The 23,719-nt window shown below is 37.9% G+C and overlaps 1 protein-coding gene across 5 annotated transcripts in view; it reads left to right on the top strand.

The window, feature by feature from the left end:
- Nucleotides 1-306: 306 nt before the first annotated feature.
- LOC131219431 (ultraviolet-B receptor UVR8) overlaps nt 307-23,719 on the top strand; it is a 32,398-nt gene continuing 8,985 nt past the window's right edge. For 2 of the 5 annotated variants that reach the window (XM_058214557.1, XM_058214556.1), the window contains exons 1-7: nt 1,302-1,786; nt 5,084-5,277; nt 5,360-5,407; nt 9,443-9,515; nt 10,066-10,237; nt 18,852-19,283; nt 19,683-19,874. In XM_058214557.1, coding sequence (XP_058070540.1) covers nt 1,402-1,786; nt 5,084-5,277; nt 5,360-5,407; nt 9,443-9,515; nt 10,066-10,237; nt 18,852-19,283; nt 19,683-19,874 — 1,496 coding nt within the window. In that variant the 5' untranslated portion in view covers nt 1,302-1,401. The other 3 variants (XM_058214559.1, XM_058214561.1, XM_058214558.1) reach the window with 3 other exon arrangements.

The raw sequence follows: 23,719 nt of genomic DNA, 5'->3' as shown, positions 1-23,719 counted from the left end.
GTGCCTGTCATAAATAGGAAATTACTATTTTTTTTGCAATTTAGTCATACAACATTATAACACATCTAATGCAATGGTGCTGATAAATTCAATCCTCACATAGGAAAATAGGAATTTTTGGGAAGGAGAGGATCCAGATTCGAATCGCGTGGCTATAAAGCATATACATCACAGTGGGACCCACAGCTAGGTGGTGTTGGGGTCACCACCCAATCTGCTTCCGTCCATCGTGCATTATTTCCGGACCCACGTATCTCAGCCCACACGTGCACCTGTGTACCTATAGTGACACGTGCATACTGTGGCCATTGGGAAAAGCACGTTTTTTCAGTTACAACGGCATTCGCTGGTTCCAGAAGATTCTCTTAAATAGAGAGAGAAGAATCCGCTTCCTGTCTTTCTCCAGATATCCTAACATTTCGGAAGTTCTTCTTTTTCTCAGGTATTCTTCTTCTGCAATATTCTGTTATTCTTGATTTTTTTGGTACATTAGGAAACCTAATATTATGCGTTTGGATGCACCAATTCTTATGAAATTTCATGATCAATCAGTCTAATTCGGTGCAAAATTTCACGACATTTGGTGCAACCAAAGAAACCCTAAAAAAATCATGAATTCTCGTTTCTTTTCCTTTCTCTGCTTTCGGTTTTCAAATTCCTCCCCTATCATTTTTAGGGATAGATGTTTGCCATGACAACACGCATCTACAGCCCTGCTCATTTGGCACGTGTGTTCAAGATCCGGGATTTCCTTGAGATGGGCTACTTTGCTGAGATCATCTGTTCTGAAAATCAGGTAGGTCGGCCAGAGTGTAAGAAAGAAACGGAAGTCCTATAAGGCATCTTCTTCCTAGCCGTCCATTTGTTTTGCATGCCTTGGCCCACCTTTTGAGTGAACTGAGCCTGATTTTTTTTTTTTGGCGGGGGGGGGGGGGGAGTTGATCTAGACATTGTGGCCCACATCATGGAATGCTCGGATCTTGCTTACATGTGACAGATTGCGATGCATGCTGGCTTGTAGATAAGCAGGGCTATACATGCGTGTGGATGAGATTCATCGTCTTCTTTTGTTCTTAAGAGAAGTTTTTGAGCTGGCGGCTGTGCTGATCTGTGCCGGAGTATCTGGGGCATTGCTAACATGCGCAGTGAGCCTGTGGCATATTGTTCCAGAGCTCGCTGGATGTGAGCCTTTGGATGCGTTGACCTTTTTTCTTTCCTCTTTCGGTCAGGCCTGAGCTTGGATGGCGTGGCTTGGCTTGTTATAATTTTATGCCCTTCTCTGCGACCTGAGTTATGTGGGAGATTGTCCTTTGAATCTAATAATAGTCTTTTCTTCCTATCTGAAAATTCCCAATTCTGTTTGTTATTCAAGATTCATGCCCTTGACATGTGATTGAAGCTATGGAAAAGATTCTTTTCCTAAAGAAATCTTCTTTCGCACAGATGGGTCTCATCCTTTTTTTTTTTTTTTTCTTCTCAATCTTAAAGTTTAATTTCTCTTTTCATGATTTTCAGGTTCCATTTTCCTTGCAAATGGATATCGACGAACTCTTCAGCGAATTCCAGTCTGTGAGTCTCCCAACCAAGTGCGCGATTTACGTGTGGGGCTATAACCAATGTGGGCAAACAGGTCGGAAGGGAAAGGAATGCCATTTGAGGATCCCGAAGCGTCTCCCTCCTGAGCTCTTCAAGTGCTCGGGAGGGGCGAATTCACGGTGGTTGGACATTGCTTGTGGCCGCGAGCATACCGCAGCTGTGGCCTCTGATGGGTTGCTCTTCTTGTGGGGTTAGTCTCTTTTGTTATTGGGCACACAATTTTGTTTTGAAAATTTTTGTCCTGCATTTCGTCCCTTTTTTGGGTGATATGTTGTCAATTGTTTGGAAGCGGACAGTTATATCCATAATTCCATATATTGTCTTCTTGCGCTATTTGATGGGGCATTCTGGGACAGAAATGATGGAATTTTTATTTGAGTCATATTCAGAGCTAGCAATGGTAATTACTGGAGTTTTGTTGGGTTACAATTGGAAGCTTCTTTAGCCTTGCATCCACAGTCGAATTAGCTGTGGGTAATCTAATTGTAGTTCAATCTGATCATCAGACAGGGAGATATGGGTGATTTCTGCCAGTAGAATCCCATTGAAATTGAGTATTATCCGTAGTGGTTGACCTCAGACTAGGGCTGCAGCTTGGGCTCAGGTCAACCTGAACACGACTGGCCCAACCTGACTTGGGGTCGGGTTGTCAGGGTCGTTGGCTCAGGCTAGGGTTGGAAATCTCCAACCCGATTTGAGATTGGGTTATTTTCGGGGTTAGCAACTTCGGGTTGGGTTTGGAATAATCACGTGCTTGGGTTAGGTTAGGGTTCGGTATAGAGGAATTTGGGTTGGGTTTTGGTTGGACACCTCGGGTTGGAATTTAGGTTGAGTGGGTTGCGGGTTGGGTCCTCCTGAGGTAGGGTCAGGTTGGGGCCCTCAACCTAACCTAACCTGCCCTAGTTTCATCCCTACCTTGGATAGGTGGGTCTTGGGAGTGCCATCTTCCAATTCCAAAAGCAGTGCCATATTTGCTAAGCCATGCCATTTGTAATCCATCATGGAATCAAGTTGTAGTAGGTTTTGGCTTTATGGAACAAAGATCATGTCTCCAGGTGAGTCATTGTGGTTATTTGGATATAGGGTGATTCAAATAATGCCATAGTGTGGCTCACTCAAGACATGCCTCCTCCATGGCGCACCATTCCAGGTTGCAAGAGTTGGAACACGTTCTCTCTTCTAACAGGCTGTCCAGCCCATGAGCTAGTGATTTATGGAGTGAACTGTAGTTCTTTGGGAACTTGTCCATTCATGCCTAAAATCTAACCTTTCTTTGTCTAGCATAGGATGTTTTAACTTGTATATCATCTTTCCATCTCTTTAGCATAAGATTTGACATCCCTACTCTCAACTCTCAAGAAAGCTGGAGTTTGCAGGGAATGATTCTTTTATGCACTGTAGTATTTCCCTGATAGGACGGTGGCAGCCTATCACGTGCTCCATACTCTAGAGCGTGCATGAAGTGAGCCCATTCCATGGAAAAATAAAGACAAGTAGTTGGGTCCTTACTCTTGCTCCGGTGGTAGACTCACAAGAGTTTCAACACTAGGTCTAGGGTTCGAGTACCCATAGGTAGTGATATCCCACTACGGTGTGAGTGTGTGTGCATGTGAAAAAAAAGAGCATAAGATTTGATTTTGGATTGTTCAAATAAGAACAGCTTTGTGGAACTGGAATGATATAAGAATCATAACTGTCTTGTGGTATTTGTTGAAATATTGTATATTGTTTAGGGAAGTTTAGAAGCTCTACTATAATTTATATGTTTCTATCTTTCGCCTTGTATTAGTGAAGTGCAGAGTAGTTGACTGGTAGAGGCTACTATCTTGTTTGATTGACGTTGAGAGAAAAATGTTTCTCCAAGAGTTTTTCTTTAGGTGACATGGTGTCAGAGGCATTAATGTATGGGTTCTTCTACCCTAAACCTTGCTCTACTTGCTCCCATCAATCCTGGCCATCAAATTAATCTAAGTTTCCATATATGACTTTGATCACCATTGTTACTCAAAATTTGAAATTTTGTTGTGTCATGTAGCTTACTGATAAGGTCTTTATGGTGTTGGAGAAAAATAATATCTAGTTGATCTAAAAGTTGGAGCTTTGACATTGCTTGAATTCGGGATTTGATTTATCACTGGTACATATTTTAATGCATAGTATTGGTTATTCAGTACATATCTTGCTTGGACTTAGAGAAACTTTGGTTTGTCGGATTGTATATTTGACTTGAACTGGACATCTGGTGCAGCTAAAAACATTTAGTGGCTGGAACAGTAAACAGACATGTCAGTTTTTTACTGCTCAAACCCAAGAAAAACCTGAAAAAATCCAAATGGACAGGCAGATTGAAGAGAAGATAAATGACCATGGATTGTTTGTCCCATAGTTTTGAATATCGCTATCATATTGAGCAATAGGGCTGCATCTATGCATATTGGCCTGATACGATATGCGATATGGGGCCGAATTGGCCCACCCTAAAAAAGAATGGGCCATATTGAGCTGTATTGGCTGATATGGCCAATATGGGCTGATACAGGCCGATATGCCCTTCAAGGCCAAAAATTGATTTTTTTTCTTTTCAAATTTCCTCCTCTGCTTCTTCTTTGTTTTTTGCATTTCAACCGTAGAGGAAGTTTAGAAAGTCATTCAAACTAGATTTAGGCTTTTTTGGGGATCAAACACAAGATTTAGCGGGATTTAATGAATTGAAGTGAAATAGACCATTATGGAAAAAATTGGAAACAAGTGTAAACTGTTAGCCATCACCTTTTTTTTTTCTTCATGTTTTTATCTTCCTTTGTTGTATTTAATGGGCCCTAATTTACCACATCATGCTTGATTTGTGTTTAATTGGAGCCCATTTGATTCATTTTTAACTGGTCTATGTGTTTAATTGAGGCTCATTTGTTCCATTTTTAACTGGTCAAGCCAATAGACCATTCTCATCAAAGAGTGGTCGAATACAACATTATATACCTGTCCAAAACACAAAGCAATGATATATTCTTTAGTATCTCACTGTTCCTTTTTCTTTTTGATATTTTCCTTGATTCTTTGACTTTGAAGGAGGAAAAAAAAAAAAAAACAAAATGGGCCCTTGCATTTTGATATGGGCCGATACCGATATACGACGCCTATGTCTTATCACCGGGCTGATACACACCCCCCATTACGAATATTCAGAACCATGCTGCATGGGGACCATAGTAGTTTTGAGAGGGCTTGTTATTCGGAAGCAGATTGAGGGGGGATTTAGTGACTCCTGTGTGTGTTTTACCACTATTATTGACTGTTGAAATCTGGTATGTATGATCATTATATTCAAAAGTAATTTTCTTTGAAATCTGACTGCATCAACATGATGTCATAATGAATATGCTATGTTTCTCTCATTCTATTGGGCGTGGAGTGGTTATGTCTCATTATGTGACAATTCCGATTAATCTATGAGTGATCATTTAATCATCTTTATCATTGAACACAGGCTCCAATGACTTTGGCCAGTTGGGAGATGGAACTGAAGAGGGTAGGAAATACCCCCAAAAAGTAAAGCTATTAGAAACAGAATTTGTGAAATCAGTTTCTTGTGGAGCACACTGTACAGCTGCCATTGCAGAACCTCGTGAAAATGATGGAAATGTATCCACCAGTAGAATTTGGGTTTGGGGGCAAAATCAGGTGCAAAATTTACTCTTTTGGTTTGTCATTTCTATATGTTGTATTCATCTTCCAAGTTTACAATTCTTTTTTATCTTGTCAGGGATCCAATTATCCGCACCTTTTTTGGGGAGCCTTTACTCCAAACACGGTATACTTTTATTTCTTTCTGCTTGATTAATTTAATTTTGTGATCGATAATTTGAATATTGGCTGGATATTGATGGAGCACTGGCTTAGTTTGAGCAGGCTGCATCCAAACTTCTTCTTCTTTTTTTTCAAACGTGTTGTAAATTAGAGCGGCGATTTGTGGAGAGAGATTCTTATAAGCAATATTCTCTTGATGTGTTGCAAACATGTAATAATGGTTTTTTATCTACTGAAAACATATTAGATGGTGAAATTATGAATATAATTGGTTTTAAAAAAACTTGTTGATTGTAATTAACCTATGTAATAAACTATTAGATAGTGCTTCAGTGTAATCAACCTATGTAATAGTCTACTATATTGCGCCTGTGGGAGTTTTGTGCTCTCATTGCTGGTCCCCAGTCTGGATAAAGGAAGGCTGCAGGTTGGCAGCCGCCAGCCGTCGTCAAACTTATGCTGAGGATAGAGCCTCAATAAAATTGACCAGGAAACAAGATTTGTTTGTAAAGCCAACTCGAGGTAGATAGGATAGGTCTGCAATGTTGATGATGATGATGAAGAATTAGTTGCTGTTTACTCTTGAAACTCTTGATGCTGGAATTGATGCCGAATTTGATTAAACCTGTTGAAATGTTCACAAACATACCCTGCAAGACATATTGTCAGGCAGGATATGGCATTAAGCCTGAAGTCAATTTAGACACTTGGTTGCTGTGTTGTAAGCTTCAAGGAGAAATGGAGTCTGCTCTTCTGAATTAGAAATCTATCAAAAATATGGAAACTGTAGGCTTGTATCTGATCTGTAATCATTTATGTTAATTTCCAAGCGAGTCACATTATCATCGGTAGTAACTCTATAGACATGAACATGTACTACTATGTTGAAGACTTATCTCTACTATATATAACACGAATAGCTTTGGACAATTTTGCCCTCACCATAGTCTTGACAACATTCGTTAATAGATGATAAATGCGTTATAACGATGTAGCTGCTTCAGTGTTTTAAATAGTGTCTAGTGTTCAGTGCTCTATAGTGCGTAGCGTAAGCCACGCAATACTACTATTTTTTTAATTAAAATAATTGGAAAACTATGAAAAATAGAAAAATAGAAAAAAGGGTAATGGGACTTGACTTTGTGGAGCCCACCATGTGTAACTGGGTGATTGAGATTTTGCAAAAATTAGGTCCATCCAATCATAAAAAAATTGATAGTCACCCTCCACTATAGTGTGGTCACCCATTTGGTGGTTGGATCAAACTTGCTCAGTTGGACAGGTTGGCTAATGGGCCACAAAATAGAAAACAATGCACAACCACCATATAAAAATTAAAGAAAATCCTATCCAATCATCACATTTGCCACACCAAAAACAATGCACAACCACTCCAAAAATCACTGTAGTGGTGGCCCACATGATGGACTAGATGGGTTGGATGCCATGCCATATGCTCATCAAAGTAGGGCCCCCCACACAACAAAAGAGTTGTAGAGCAAAGCTTATTCTACAACGTAGCATAGGAACCAGCTTCCTAAAAGGAAAGGAAAAAAAAAAAGAAGAAAGAAAAAAGCCAAAAAATACCTTAAATCTACATCCAAAATGAAATAAAACTCATTAACAGAAATTAAGAGGAAGAACTTACCACTTTTGAGCTTTAAATCAATTAGAAAAAAAAACAAAAAAACTTGAGCTCCACAGCTGTACGGACATAAAAAGGGGTCTAAATTTTTTTGTCTTCGTTGCTAGTTTGGATAGAGCTAATTGGAAGGAAGAAATTTGGGGTTAGCAGTGAAGTTTGGTTGAAGGGCTTGAAGCATTAGGGGTTTTCTTTTAAAAGCCTTATTTTAAAAGGGCTAGCCTTGTATGTTAGTTTTACTTTTACACTTTAATAAATGGTTATAACTCTTCAGCCGTACACTTGGCATTCCTGTATATGATTACAATTGCATGATGGGTGTGGTTATAGGGATGTGCTCGGTACATGGTCGGACCCACAGTTTGCATGGTCGGCTGTACTTTAGTGGCACTTGTGAGGGGGATGATTCACTACCATTTTATAATTCATGCCAAACAAACATGAAAGTTTGGAGCCAAAACTTTAAGGTTTTGGGGCTTTAAAATCGAACTCCATTGTAGCATGTGCTACCAATGCAATACGCTACATGGCATATAGCATACTCTACACCCTAAGCGGTTCAGTGTGCTACTTAGTGTTATGGTTACACTTTGCATGCTATTTAAATTGAGCTGCTTGTTCGAGAATGGTTGAGATTTTATTGCATAAGGGACAACATGAATTGCACCCATTTACTTGCACTTCTTTTAATGGTTGTAGCGGACAACGATCTCTTCTCTTCAATGAGAGAAGTCCACCATCTAATTGGGGAGAACAGTCGGAAAGGCTCCATGGGTCCCACCCCGATGGTTGTGTGACATCCACTATGTACATCTATTGTGTCAGATCATGTTACGATGTCATCCCAAAAATTAGGTGGATTGGGACTCGAGTGGGCTACATAGCAAGGGAAAGAACAGGGAAGTTTCCAATATGTGACTCGTACCTGCATGTAACCCCAACTCCTCCCTCAACTTCTCTCTCCCCTCTGGATCTCTTCCCATTTCTCTATCCCCTTGCTCCACGTGTCGCATGTGCCATACCACCTAATACAATATGATTTCACTAATGCCCTCAGCCGAAGAGAGATACATGACTGGGTTCTAAGAGGAAGATTAGCAATGTAGTATTTTTTATTATGGATCGGATTATTTAGTTTAATTTCATGGGTGAAACGTTAAAGTTCTTATTACTTGGGGCATTGATGCCAAACAATCAACATTAAGGGATAGAAGCAAAACTGAGACCCTTAAAACTGATAAGGAAACAAAGTTTGATGAAATATGTTTATTATGCTCAGAGGCTTGGTGTGGGTAAATGTTCATCCTCTTTTTTATTAGTTGGTTCTTTTTCAGCATATCAGTGGGAATTTCCCTTATTTCTCTTGGACTTGATTCCTTTATTTCTCATTATTTTCTAACTAGATGAACCATACCATGTCAAATTGCCAAAGCTGGGCCAAGCCAGTCAAGTCTAAATTTGCCAATCCGAGCTGTTTTGGATTTATTGTTGTGTGGCATTACCACTGTATCTTTTTCTTGTAGGGAAATTTTGGTCATATTTTCTCGATGCCTGAAGGCTTAAAGTGGAAAAAACAAGCTCAAACTTTTCTTTATGGGTTCCTTTTTTTTTTTCCATCTGTTCTCTCTTCATACTCTTCTATGCCTGAGTTTGTTCCTTTGACGTCTTAGCTTATTATGCACTTTGACATCTATACCGTTAGAGAGACAAGGATACAAATACAATTTTATGAGGTTGGGCATGTTGCTTTCCTGCAAACTTCAATCCCACCAGCATTATTGTGCTCTCTCTCTCTCTCTCTCTCTAATGCCCAAACCACTTGTCTTCCTGTATCCGAAACCCCACTATTGATATACTTCACAATTGATCCGTCTATGAATGAATAAGTATGTTATCATATTCTTTTGTCAGAAATGAAAAGGCCTTTATTCAATTCAACAGAAAACTATTTTACATCAACAGAGCAAATGCATTCATATGAATAGGCTACATCATGGCAAGTTATGGATGTAATAGTTTAAGCAATTGTTACACCATTCAACTTGGTCCTCTGGTGGTTCCTGGGCATTCGACTTGAGGCACCTTCCTTTAACTGCTTTCAGAAAATATGATGTCTTGAGGATTTTACTGCATAGGTTGTTGTTCATGTTTGCTGGCCTCTATTTCCACCTCTCAGCAGAATTTGACATGTCATTCCCTGTCATCTATAATTTAGATTATTGCAACATGCCAGCATTTGAATAACATCCTTCATATTTTGCATGCTGCTTAATATTAACCTAGCCCATGGTTTTGTTGAGTCATGGTTGTGGTTTGTGAGCTATATGCATGTCTTTCATTGATGTCTCCACTATTTCCTATGGAAAAGTTCTAATAATAAAATATCTGTTATTACAGATTGTCCGCCAAGTCTCTTGTGGGGCAGTTCATGTGATGGCTCTATCAGATGATGGCTTACTACAGGCATGGGGTAATGTCATAATATACTCATTACTATTTTATTTTGGCTGCATTTGGTAGCTGGGTATAAAATGATATCGTGGTAGGAACATTTGCTGCAGGGGTGCAAGCATTACACCTTTTCATTCTTTTTCTTCTAGTGATCATGCTAATTTACATTTGTGCAATTTTTTTCTCATTGATCACTTTTTCCTCTTAAGCACTACAGATAAATGAAATGAATGAAAAAGGTGTAATGATTATGCCTTTTGCTGCAAGTGTGCCTACCACAATATATGTCTCTTGCTACTAAACAGAGCCTTGGTCTTTTGTATCAATATTTAGGATTTTTTGTGCTACTTTTGCTTCTCTGTTTGAGAAAAGCTTGCACTGTAGTTCCAGGATTTTAATCACAAGCGTAAATTTGTTTAATTCCTAATCTGAAATATATTATATACTTGTTTACTATTTTTCTATTCCATGCATGAACTGTCTAGGAGAATAAACCCCTGAATATTACTGTGGTTTTGTGTTAAGAATTAAATATTAATTAGAGTTGCATTACTGTTCTGATAAACCAGGCTATAATGAGTGTGGTCAGCTTGGCAGAGGTTTTACTTGCGAAGGACTGCAAGGAGCTCGCATTTTAAATGCCTATGTGAGGTTCCTTGATGAAGCCCCTGAGCTTGTGAAGATTACCCAAGTGTCATGCGGGGAGTACCACTCGGCAGCCATATCAGAAAGTGGCGAGGTGTAAGTGATCTGAAAGGACATTGATAGCTGGAGATTCTACTATTGAGAAACATGTGGATTTTCCGCATGACACAAATAACGTTTTTGAAGATTTTAGAAAGATCTTCTAGTAAAAACATCCCAGTTGGTGGATGAGTGAATACAAAGGAAAAGGAGTGCATCTGAACTCACCAGTCTGTGTTTTACGTCAGTTTCTTATGTATAGTTAACCAACTGACATCATACTTTTCTGATACCTCTTTTTTTTCCCCCCCCTTTTGTCATACCCAATTGATGAACATAGGGGAACCACTCACTGGCTTGGTTGCTTATGTACAGTTAACCTGGTGATTTGCTAGTGATATACACTTGTGGCCCCTGCTAATTGGCATAAAATTAAAGCAGTTTTCAAGCAATCTATTTCTGTACACATGGCATGCATAAATGAGATCTGAGCCATAATCACTTCGTATCTGGATATGTCGCATGCCTGCAATAAACGAATGGTTCACATGCTGAGGTGTGCATGATAGGTTTTACTCTTATATGATCCTAGCTGTCAATCGGAGGACTTCTTCCTGTTGTATGAGGAACTTTGGTTGGATATTTTCTCTAATAAATTTTTTGAAAGATATTTTGTCTAATATTTTTTTTTGAAAGATATTTTCTCTAATAATTATTTGTATATCTCAAAAATCCTTCAATTGTGGCTAAGGTCACCTGATTATTTTTCCCGGTTATGGCTCATCCATGACACGGTCCAGCAGATGAACTCTGTATCTCATACATGTATGTGGCGTATATAGATATAGAGGTCTGGTAACTATCTTAGATATAGTTTAAAACCAGATCCTTCCCTATTATTTTGTGATACATTTTTATTTATAAGTCCTAATAAATGAAACATTGAGCAGCCTTTCTCTCAGAGCTTCATACATTTTATTCTATGGCTGTATGTACCACTTGCTTGTTAGTTTAGCTTACTAGCTTACCTAGGTTTTCAAGCACCCATAAGTGTTCAAAGCCAACAACATGCTAACCTAGCATGCAGCCATCTTTACCACCGTCATGTCGTATGTATGGGAAATTTGAGCCATTCAAGTGGTGGGCCCATCCATGAAGATCTTCTGGCACCTAATAGTATTCTCGTTCACTCATCAGGCGAGCCACACCATGGACTTTAACATATAACTGTGGCCCACTCATCCATTCTTGTTTGAGGCTGGAAACAGGGGGAGATCTGGCTCGTGATTCGAGGAATAAATCTAGTCAGATGTTCATTTTCCTTGTATAGTAGCTGGTTGTTGTGCCAATTAACTAACGGAACAATTTAGTTGCAAATGGTCAAGAGTTGAAGGAAAAAAGGAATGGAATATGAGAGCCCATAAACGACATCTGAATTTCTTTCTTAGAAGCAGCTGACTTATATTAATATATTAAAGAGATTGAAACATGCGAAAGAGCCCACAGCCCCCTGCTGCCGCTATTAATGAAAGCAAAAATTCCAACTATGTCCTAAACAGGAATTCTTATCAATGATAAAAAATGAATCAATCTAAAACCCTAGGCAATGAGATAAAAGACGGGCTAAGCCCATATCCACCGTCCAGGTGGGCTGTACGGCACACATGATGTATATAACAATCATTATTACTAAAAACATTTCATCAATGAGTTTCTTTCTTAAAACAGCTGACCCATTCGTTTGAATTAATTCATCATCATTATCTAAGCCTTATCCAAGTTAGTTGGGGTCGAAACTAAATTTTAATCTTATTAAACAGGGTATTGTTCTAGCCGGACCCTAATTAACTGGGATAAGGCTTTGATGATGATGATGATGAAGTAAGGTATTGTTTTCCAGTCATTCCAGCATGTATCCCATGAAACTATGAGCTTTTACATCACTTCAATTTTTTTACAGCATCTGAGAGATGAGAATACAAGAAAATTCCTAGGATTTTAAACACAATGAACCTGAGATGGTAGGATCCATTTAAAAAAAATTCTACAAAGTACCAGAATATCTTGTATGAGTATCATTGTCGTGTCATGCCTGACATGATATACTTGGCAGATGTGAGTATCTGGGTATCTTAGCTGAAGTGACCTCTGTAGTCTTCAATGCCCTCACAGGTTGACACAGGTTCCAGCTTGTGATCCAAATAGTGAAATTAGTCTCCTGGTTGCTAATGTAAACCCGCAAATCACTTTCCACCATGGATTGTCACCCTTTCTGCTCTCAGAAAACCACATTTATGGGAAATAAGCTTCCTGTAATTTCTTATGTATGAATAATCAAGCCACTATCTTCTTAAAAGTTGATTTGGTCAGACACCATGCCTGTTCAAGTTTTTATTTATTTATAATTATTTTTCTTTGATGTAAGTGTTTAAGTAATTCAGGTTTGAGAAATTTTTGCTTTTAATCATCCTCCCCCCCCCCCCCGCCCAAAAAAAAAAGGAAAAAAGAAAAAAAAAAGAAAAGAAAAAGAAAGAAAGCCAATAATCTTCTTTAAGATTTCCATCTCAAGCTTAGAAAGCTATGCTAAAAAGATTGCTAATAAAATAGCAGGCGGGGCTAAACATTAAGGCCTATTATGATCTTTATAATAGATTGGGGACAAGAAGGTGAGAAAGATGTCTTCAAACTTACAAAAATGAGAGAGAGGAAGGGTAGGGACCTAGATCATGTTAGATGCATTGAGAGCAATAACCGGAGGGCACTAGTAAAGGACAATGAGATCAATGAAGTCGGAGAAGCTATTTTCAAAACTGGTTAAATAGCAACCACTCTAAGAGCATAGGGGTAGAAGGAACCATAAACTTAAATGATGTCAAAGGCCATAGATACTTCCGTAAGAATAGGATATTTGAAGTGAAAGAAGCTTTGAGAAAGATGAATACAAGAAAGGCCTCAGACCATATGGTATACCAATAGGTTTTGAAAGTGTATGGGAGATATCATATAAGGCTATTTTGGTTGACAGAGTTGTTTGACAAGGTTGTAAGATCGAAGAAAATGCCAGATAAATTGAGGAAAAAGCACCGTGGTACCTATATATAAGAGTAAAGGAGACATATAGAATTTCGCTAACTATCATGGATTTAAATTTATGAGTGATACTACGAAACTTGGGAGAGAGTGATTGGGCAAAGACTAAGGCATGGGATGAATATGTCAGAAAATCAGTTTGGTTTCATGTCTGGGAGGTCCATCACTGAAGCTATTTTCCTACTTGGACAATTGATGGACAAATATAGGGAGAGGAGGACGGATCTCCACTTGATCTTTATTGACTTAGAGAAAGCATATGGTAGGTTCCTTAGAGAGTTAATTTGGTGGGCGTTGGGAAAGAAAAGAGTTTCAAGAGGAGATATTGATATAATTTAAGGATATGTATGAGGGAACAATAACAAATGTGAGGACCACTAGTGGAGAGATAAGTGAGCTCCCATCACTGAAGCTATTTTCCTACTTGGACAATTGACGGACAAATATAGGGAGAGGATGACGGATCTCCACGTGATCTTTATTGACTTAGAGAAAGCATATGGTAGGTTCCTTAGAGAGTTAATTTGGTGGGCATTGGGAAAGAAAAGAGTTTCAAGAGGAGATATTGATATAATTTAAGGATATGTATGAGGGAACAATAACAAATGTGAGGACCACTAGTGGAGAGATAAGTGAGCTCCCAATTTCTATAGGCTTGCACTAGGGGTCAACATTGAGCCCATACCTTTCGCATTGGTTATGGATGAGTTAATGAAGCATTTGCAGGAAGAGATCCTATGGTGTATGTTGTTTGCAAATGACATGTTTTGATCGACAATGAGGGAGAGCATAAACACTAAGCTAGATTTACGGAAGGGTGCTTTAGAATATGAAGGATTTAAATTTAGTCGGACTAAAGTGGAGTATATGGTTTAGTAATGATTGGAGTAAAAATGAGGAATTTATTAAGATCGTTGACCAAGAAGTTTCCCAAAATGACCACTTTCAATACTTTGGGTCAATAATTCATGAGGGTGGAGAGTTTGAGAAGGATGTTGGCCATAGAGTTCAAGCTGGGTGGAAGAAATGGTGATGTGCCTCTTTTATGTGATCATCGTGTACTACTCAAACTGAAAGGACAGTTTTATAGCTATAAGACCAGCCATGCTTTATGTGACAAAATATTGGGTAGCTAAGGAACAACATGCTTATAAGATGAATGTAGTTGAAATGACGATGTTGAGATGGATGAGTGGTAAGATGAGGAAGGATAGAAGTAGAAATGAATGCATCTTGGGGAACTTAGGAGTAGCATTAATAGATAATATGATGAGGATGTGGAAAAGCATGTAATTTTGTTTGTGTGTGTGTATGCATGCCATGTACTCTTGTGGAGCATTCTATCTTTCTTTTAAGGTTAATGTGTGTGTGCGCATGCGCGCGCCCTAGTCTCTTTCTCTCTCTCTCTCTCTCTCTCCCCTCTCTCTCTTATTCTCCCATAGATTTCTTCTATAACAGATTTCTACTTGGTATTGGAGCCTATGATTGTCGGGACTTGGTCACAGCCTATAATAGCGGGTATGTATGGATGATGTCAGCAGTGTATGGCTAGGTAGTCTTTTTGGAGCAGGAAAATATGGGATTTGGTTAGATCTTGATTTAGAGGAATAATGATGATTTTTATTTTATTTTATTTTATTTTATTTTTTGCATTTTTAGAGAAGTTAAATAGAGAAAAATTGGAAAAAGTCTAGATTTTGGTTTTCTTGTTATTCTGAAGGTTTTTTTTGGATGACTTTTCCACATGGAGCAGGTCCGATTTATCATGTGCAATCACCAGAAACAAGAATAATGAAATTTCGTCAAGATTCGGGTGTGCTATGACGTGTTTCGTGAGAAGTGGGTGCCGTCGAACCTTTTTTTTTTTTGCTGGAATTTCTTTATTCCTTCTTGTTCTAATGTTATGGGGCTATGAAATGCAATGCCAAATCATGTTGATAGTGATTATGAAGTTGATATTCTTATTCCGTGAAAGTGTTCGACGTAATGCTTGACTTGATGTAAGGGATTTTACAAGTAGTGAATCTTTCCTTTTTAGTTCATTATCTCTTCCTTTATGAGGCCCTTGTTGTTAGTTGTGAGTGTAATTCACTCACATTCTGTTGCACGTGTTGCACACATCTCCACAAGCTACTGTGTGTATATTCTCTCAATTGTTGTGAGTTGTACGTGTAATTCACTCACATTGTGTTGCATGTGTTGCACATGTCCCCACAAGCTATTGTGTGTGTATTCTCTTTAGTGTTGTGATTGTAGTTCACTCATTTATTGTGCAAGTTGCACATATTTGTGAGAGAATTTTGCATGCAGATGATGGATTGGTGACTTGATGGTTGTGGAATGAGCTAATACAAGTTGAAGGCTCTAAAAGGGCAAGGGGAAGGCCCAAAAGGATGTGGATGGAAGTAGTAAGAACAAACTAGATGACCTATGGTCTAATTGAAGGCGCGGCCCTTGAAAGAGTGTAATGGTGGAACGTGATTCATGTAGCTGACTCCAATTAATTGGGATAGGGCTTAGATGATGATGATCATCTCAAGTTTGTAAAACTCTTTTTGAACATAGCTTTTTTTAATCTACCTTATGGATAATGTTGTCAAAATCGTTATCATATTGCAAATCGTGTAATAGAGGTTGAATCGTAAATTGTAAGATTTTCTTATGATCTTCTTAAAAATATGAAAAATATAAATAAATCAGGAAAAAAAAAATCAGCAATCATCCTTTTGCCATCAACATGCACCAAGTAATACCATGTCATGATAGTGTTAAAGGATTCTTATCTTTAAGTCTTTCAAGAAATTTTCCTTAAAAACATACGAGGATCCTTTAATAATTTATGTTCTTGTTAACTTGCTTGAATGTAGAATCACGTTGAAAACCGGCATTTGATTTTGTAGACCAATGAAAAAAAGATATTTTGATTGCTAACCATCATTCCACAATACATATAAGTCAACATGATCGTAACCATCTATAAAAACATTCTAGATAAGTCAGACATCAATTTGGTGTTTTGACTAGTTAAGAACTCCACAATTTAACGTTGAAGAGAATATATATCATTTAATCTCTTGTAAAGAACAAAATAAAATAATTTGTCTTTTCTAAACGATTCATTTTTTTAAAGGTTTTTTCTAAATGATTCTTAAAGCCCCCACCGATTTAAAAACATAAAATGAAAGCCATATGAAGCTTAAAATAGAAGAGAACATGCATAATTTGAATCGTAAATCGGGATTCGAATAGTAAATCGTAGGATTCAAATCAAAAAATCTTAGGATTCATATAAAAAGGGATTCAAAGGTGGGATTCAAATTGTTTTGCTTAAGATTTGACTCAAATCGTAAATCGTAAGATTTTGACAACATTGCTTATGGACCTAGATTGTGGTTCTTTGATTGCATGCTTTTGTGCTTGAGCATGAGTTAACCATTGAAATATTCCTGTGTTATCTCAACATCTATAGGAATAGCATCATGTTCTAGGTAGCAATGATGTAGGAAGATGTAGGATCTTTCAGTATTTATATATGGTTGCAAAAAAATTCTGCTAATGTATATCGCCATTAATCTTAAATTGAGCTGGACCACGTTACTGTAAATATAACATGCTAGTACAAAGATATTGTTGTATTCAATTCTAAAATTAATAGCGAGATTTGTCAGGTTGATCCAATGCATGTATCCTTGATGCTTACATCTATACTTAAAGAACATACTTGATGTCATGATTAATTTCTTGGGGTTTAAATTCATTATTTTCGTTCTTATTTTGTGGGTCACATTTCGGGTACTAAAAATATTTGAATGACATGAAGTTGGTCCCCTTTGAAAGCCTATGTAGTAGGCCTTTAAGGAGCCCAAGTTCATGCAATTCTAATATGAATTGAGTAAGTTATGATCATTGTTCGAAGTATTACCGATATTATCTAAATATCCTTGATATCTATATCTCTAGCTCGGGGATACCGATAACACTGGTAGCAATACCGATAACATTGGTAGTATCAGAAATTCTACGTATTGGTGATGTATCGCCAATATTTTCGACTATGTCAGGTGTTGCTTGTATTGCCAATGTATCGCCAATATTTTTTACTGTGTAAATTCCAGGTGTCGCTTGTATCGCTCATGTATCGGTGATATTTCAATAATATTGCCAATGTATCTATATCACCAAACATCTGTTTATTTTCCATTTCATTAAAAAAAAAAATATATGGGCGCATGGTTGTATGTTGTGTTTAATTTGTCAACGATAATATTGTGATATTATCGTTATCACATGGGCGATATCGAGACCACAATCTTTTGTTTCCTTTCCAATTGCTGACAATTTCTTAGTGAAATATCGAGATTGGTGATATTTTAGTCGATATTCTAAAATATCAATGGATGTTTGATGAAGGTTGGATGATTGGATGGATGGTTGGATGGATAGTTGGGATGGTTGGACGGATGGATGGGATGGTTGGACTCATTTCTTACAGCAACACTTGTGTTTTAGCCCCCATTAAATGGAAACTTATTATATATGCATTCTTTTTTACAATTTTTTGATTCCTAAATATGCAAATGTGTATCTTAGCATCTCCTAGAGTTTCATTGAAAATTTCACTGTTTTCCCCATGTCTCCCCACATTTCTGGTGATATCGGTAATATTATCAGCGAAATCGGTATTGTTTCCATATCCCTAGCTGGCGAAACTTGTAGCGATACGGATACTTCGAACACTGGTTATGATCCACTCAAGGAAGTCCTTTGTTTGTCAATTTGTGATGAGATTTAGAGATATTATTGTCATTATTGAATTTTATTAAAATAGATGGTTAGAATTAGAATTAATGGATGGTTAGGATTATGTAAAGGTTTCTTTTGCTTTGGGAAAAGTATGCGTGTAAAAACTCTTTTATGAATAGTTGAATGAACGAATGAATTTTTTCCATTAACTCTTTGAAACCTGCTATTGGTTTTTCTTGGGGTACAATGCTTCACTGTTCTAAGTGCAACTCTTCCAGATTGTGTGTTGAGACTTCACACAACCAAGATTTGTAAAGATTCTAAATCATTTTTCTGTTCTGTTTCCCTTCATCCTGTGTATCATTCCCTTGCATTTTTTCCATCGAATCTTGATTTCTAGTAACATGCAATTTCTTTTAGCGAGAAATAGTTACCGTTTGAACAATCGGTGGTTCTTCTTATTTATTTATTTATTTATTTCTCATTCCTATGCCATTTTACGGTCAACCCTGCTGCCATTTCAGACTTCTAAAAAAGCAGATATTTTGTGAGAATATCTTTTATGCATCCATGTGCTATTCTTATCTGGTGACAAGACTTTGTGTATATTAAGATTTTCCTGCACCAGGTTTGTATGCTAATTATCTGATCATTGTGAAGTTCCTCTATATGAGGCTAGCTTCTCTATGGTTTGTATGCTGCTGAAATATGGACTGTGTATCTCATCTTCATATTGGAGAATGTTCAAACTTGAATGTCAGTACACTTGTTACTTGCATTTCTTTTTTATTTTATTTTTATTTTTTTTTTACATTGAAATTTGCTTTGAATTTTTCAGATATACTTGGGGGCTAGGAAGTATGGGTCAGCTTGGGCATTGCTCTCTTCAGTCTGCTGATAAAGAGTTGTTGCCTAGGCGAGTGGTTGCCCTTGATGGGATGGTCGTGAAGGACATTGCATGTGGTGGTGTGCATACATGTGCTGTAACTGTAAAAGGAGCATTATATGCTTGGGGTGGTGGGCAAGCAGGGCAATTAGGGCTTGGTCCCCAAAATGGATTCTTTTCATGCACTCCTAATGAGTCAGATATGCTGCTTCGGAATATCCCCAACTTGGTCGTACCGGCTGGTGTGCAACTCGTCGCATGCGGACATTCTCACACTCTTGTTTCCATGAAAGATGGAAGGATTCGTGGGTGGGGTTATAATAGCTATGGTCAGGCAGCTAATGAAAAATCTACATACGCTTGGTACCCGTCACCTATTGATTGGTAGGGTGGTCACTATGATATGCTTAGCTTCCTCATGGACCTCATATTTTCTATTGTTTTCTTTTTTTCCTTCTAACAATATATTCATCATTGGTTGAATTTTGCTAATCATGTGCGTGCACACACATGGACACCACTCTGCACATGGCTGCCTGGAAGTGTGGTGGACATCTGAGCTGCGCATCAGCCACTTTGTAGATGATCTGACCTAAGAATCAGGCCCATCACTCATCAACTCTTTTTTATTTTTAAACCAGCTGCCTTTTTAGTTGATGGTTGTGGCGTTTGCTCCAGGTGATCTAGACAGTGGGTCTCACCTGGTGTGCTTGGATGTAACATGCATGTGGGTTTTGCAAAGCTCTCAATTATATACTGAATTGATGAAGTTTACTGGTGCAGGTGCGTTGGGGAAGTGCGGAAACTGGCAGCTGGTGGCGGTCATTCAGCTGTATTAACTGATGCATACTCTTTGAAGGAGTTATGTGAATTCAGGCTTGCTGACAGCGTGACTATATCTAATGCTTCGGAGATTGAAGATGTTGCATACAGAACTGGATCAGATGCCTTGGTCCGCCTCTGTGAAAGATTGAGGTATGTTTTACTTTGGAACCTTTTTGACATTATTGATGAGATTCATATCATCTGCTCGTATTTTATCTATTCACTTGTGATTGTCAAAGGCAAACCACGACAATGGTCAAGATGTTTTGGCAAGTACGCATGCACCTCTAGATTCGGCACATGGGTGGGAAATGAGAGAGGACCTTCTCTATTACATTTTAGTGATAGAAGGCAACCCTAATACCAAAAAACCTAAGCAATAAGTGGGCCGTAGGCCCATAACCAAATCCGCCCCATACCCATATCCATTAATACTCTATTATATTCTCTATTATATTTTAGTGATAGAAGGCAACCCTAATACAATAAACATAATGTCTAGCATATTCCAATACCAAAAAAACTAAGCAATAAGTGGGCCGTAGGCCCATAACCAAATATGCCCCATACCCATATCCATTAATACTCTCCCTCAAGCTGGAGCATAGATGTCTTGCATGTCCAGTTCGGAAACAAGTTTGTTGAACTGCGTTTTTTCAAGAGCATGTAGCTGTTTGTTATCTTTTGTGTTTCTTTTTCAGTTCTTTGTTTTCTTTAGTCTGCGGCCTTTTATCAATAAAATTGTCATTGTTTCAAAAAAAAAGAAAAAAAAAAAAATATGCAATTTGATCATGAGACGAAACATAAGGTGTGTGGATTTGTCCTTGAGATATCTTGTCTCGAATGAAATGGCAATCAATTTTTATATGCTTCGTTTTCTCATGAAACACATGATTATTGGATATATGTATTGCAACTCGATTGTTATAATGTAAAGACATTGGAACATAAACTTTGAATCCCAATTCTTCGAGAAGAGATTTCAACCATATATGTTGATAAGTCGTATATGCCATTAACCTATAATCATCTTTAGTGGCAACAACGTTTTGTTTCTTACTTTTTCAAGTAACCATATTATCGCCTAGGAAGGTGCAACAACCTGTAGTCAACCTTCTAGCATAATTTGCATATGGATAACCAATTACCTGAAAATGACCACGAGCTCTGTATAGGATAACCTTCCCAGGGGAACATTGAAAAAACCTGTGGAACCTTATAACTACTACTAGATGTGATGTCCTTGGATTTTGCATGAATTGACTCATCACACTCTGAAAAGGTAATATTAAGCCCGGTGATGGTCAAATAGATGAGTTTGCCAAAAGTCTCCTATACATACCAAGGTCTTTTAACAGTTTTTCTTTCTAGTTTCAAGTTTGAGATAAGGGTCCATTGGTGTATCAACTGGTTTGGCACCTAATGTCCCTGTTTCTTTCAACAAATGGTAAGTATATTTTCTTTGGCATAGATTTATTCTAACTTTTGCTCTTGCCACTTCAATGCCCAAAAATATCGAAGAATACCAATGTCGTTGATCCAAAACTGAGTTTGAAGATATGACTTCAGCTTTTCCATACCCTCTAAGTTATTAGTAGTCAATATAATATCATTCACATACAAAACAAGTATTATGTAGTCAGAGGTAGAGTGTTTTGAGAAGACTAAGTGATCTACTTTACTTCTTTTTAATCTAAATGGTACAACCACACTATTAAACTTCTCAAACCAACCCCATGATGATTGCTTCAACCTATATATAGACTTGTTTAACCTGGATAACTTTAGATGACTCTCCCTAAGCAACATACTTAGGAGGTTGCTCTATGTAGACTTCTTTATGTATATCTCCATAGAGGAATGCATTTTTCACATTCAGCTGAAAGAGAGGCCAATCGTGATTTGTAGCTAGTGATATTACAACCCGTGCATCCACAGGGATTAATCTCGCCTTAAAAAGGGGCGGGGACACTCTATGATCATATATATAAAGAAAAAAATTTCAACCTGAACGAAATTTGGCTTAGCCATTGATGAAAATGTATGCAGATAATTTACTCCGTAAATTTGAGTACATCCCTTAGCAACTAACATGGCTTTATAATAATTAATTGACATATCAGGCAGGAACTAAACTGTATACACCCTTCAAGGCTTGAATGGAGTCTTTCTTGAAGGAAGATTGGTTAGCTTTCAAGTATCATTGGGGTACATTGCTTCCATCTCTTCATCCATAGCTCTTTTCCAATTTTCATTTGACAGAGCCTCATGGATTATCTCAAGCATGAATAGAGCAAAGAAGGTAAGGGCAAACTTACGATATTTGTAGAGAAATGGGTAAAGGTGACAAAATTAGAGATTAGGATAAGTAATGCAAGAATGTTTACCTTTTTAGATTGCAATAGGGAGATGATCGGCAACCTTTGGAGACTTAGAAGAACTAAGATCTAAGTTGGTTTAGTAGTCGATTGTATAGAATGAAGAGGGATGGTTTGTAATGCTTGGTCTTTTCTCCTCTTGCTTAATTAGTTTGGTGAAATCCTTTTCAGGTGGCGATGGCATCTGAATATCAAATTCTAAAGGAAATACTTTAGCAAGGGAGCTTCCATAGATGTGGCTTTGACAATATGCTCATCTTTAGTGTAGAATGGAACACTTTCAAAGAAGGTGACATCCGTAATCATAAAATGTTTCTTACGAGTGGCGGAATATCATTGATAGCCCTTTTGAGTACAAGAATATCTCAGAAAAATACACTTAGCTGAGACGATTTCTAGGGCATTATTTGACCTAAACATACACAATTTTGCACCAACTTGACTATTTATTTCATTATAAAAACTCTGAAATACATGAAAGATATTGGACCTATGCTATGCTTTATTAGATTATGTCATCCTAGAGTAATCATCAACAAAGAGAAAACATAATAAATTAGGCACTCGAGCTGGTCCTCATGTATCACTATGGACTAATTTAAACATAACATCACTTCTTAAATCAAATCTAAATAGAACTCTATGATGTTTACTAATCTCGCATGCTACATACTCTAACTTTGACATCTTGGGACGAGATAGGATGAGAGTTTGTAGATTTTGGAGAGAGGGTTGTCCTAAACGCAATACCATTAAATTGCCGAATTTGTAGGAAATTGCCGCACCTACTAGTTTTCTCTCTAAATAGTACGGACTATTCTTCTCACAACCTCCACCAATCGTCCTACCCGTTCTGAGGTTTTGAAATACACAATAGGAAGGAAAGAAGGACACTATTCAAAGTCTTTGCTAGTTTACTTATAGATGAAAGGCTAAATGAAAACTTGGGTGCATATAGAACTGACGATACAGAGACTGATACATTAGGCTGAGCAGTACTAACTTCAAAGACATTAGATAATGTACCATCAGCCATAGTAACCAATGTATTTGGTAAATCACAATTAAAGGAAGAAAAGAGATTACTATTACTAGAGACATGGTCGGATGCCCTAGAGTTGATTATCCAAGAGGAGGCAGAAGACAACAAAAGACATGGTTTACTTGATTGAACCAAAGTGGTTGTAGAGGTGGTGGGAGCATCGTTAGATGTGGAACCAGTAAAAGATAGAAAACTCACACATCTCTCCTGTGATAGTGAAACACTAATATGATCACTACTAGAATTAGATAAAGGAAGAGTGGTGGATCTACCATTGGAAGAAGCATCCTCCACCAAGGGCTTGATTATTCTTTGGGGGGTTTCTATGAAGATCTTAATAAAAACGATCAGTATGATTTGCTAGGCCACAATGAGTGCACGCACGATCTCCTTGACCACTACAACCGCCTCTACCTCTCCTTGGGAATTTACCACCTCTACTACCATGGAGAGCACCATGCCCAATTGATGGGGACATCACGCGTGCACGCACACACACGCCGCCCCCCTACGTACGTACGCAGGGAGGAGGAGGGCCCCACCGTCGATCTGGATCGATGACGACATCCAGGGAG

This window comes from Magnolia sinica, chromosome 11, assembly GCF_029962835.1.
Source record: "Magnolia sinica isolate HGM2019 chromosome 11, MsV1, whole genome shotgun sequence".
In the NCBI taxonomy this organism is placed as follows: Eukaryota; Viridiplantae; Streptophyta; class Magnoliopsida; order Magnoliales; family Magnoliaceae; genus Magnolia; species Magnolia sinica.
Note: the sequence above shows the minus strand (reverse complement) of the source record. Positions and strands in the feature narration are given on the sequence as shown.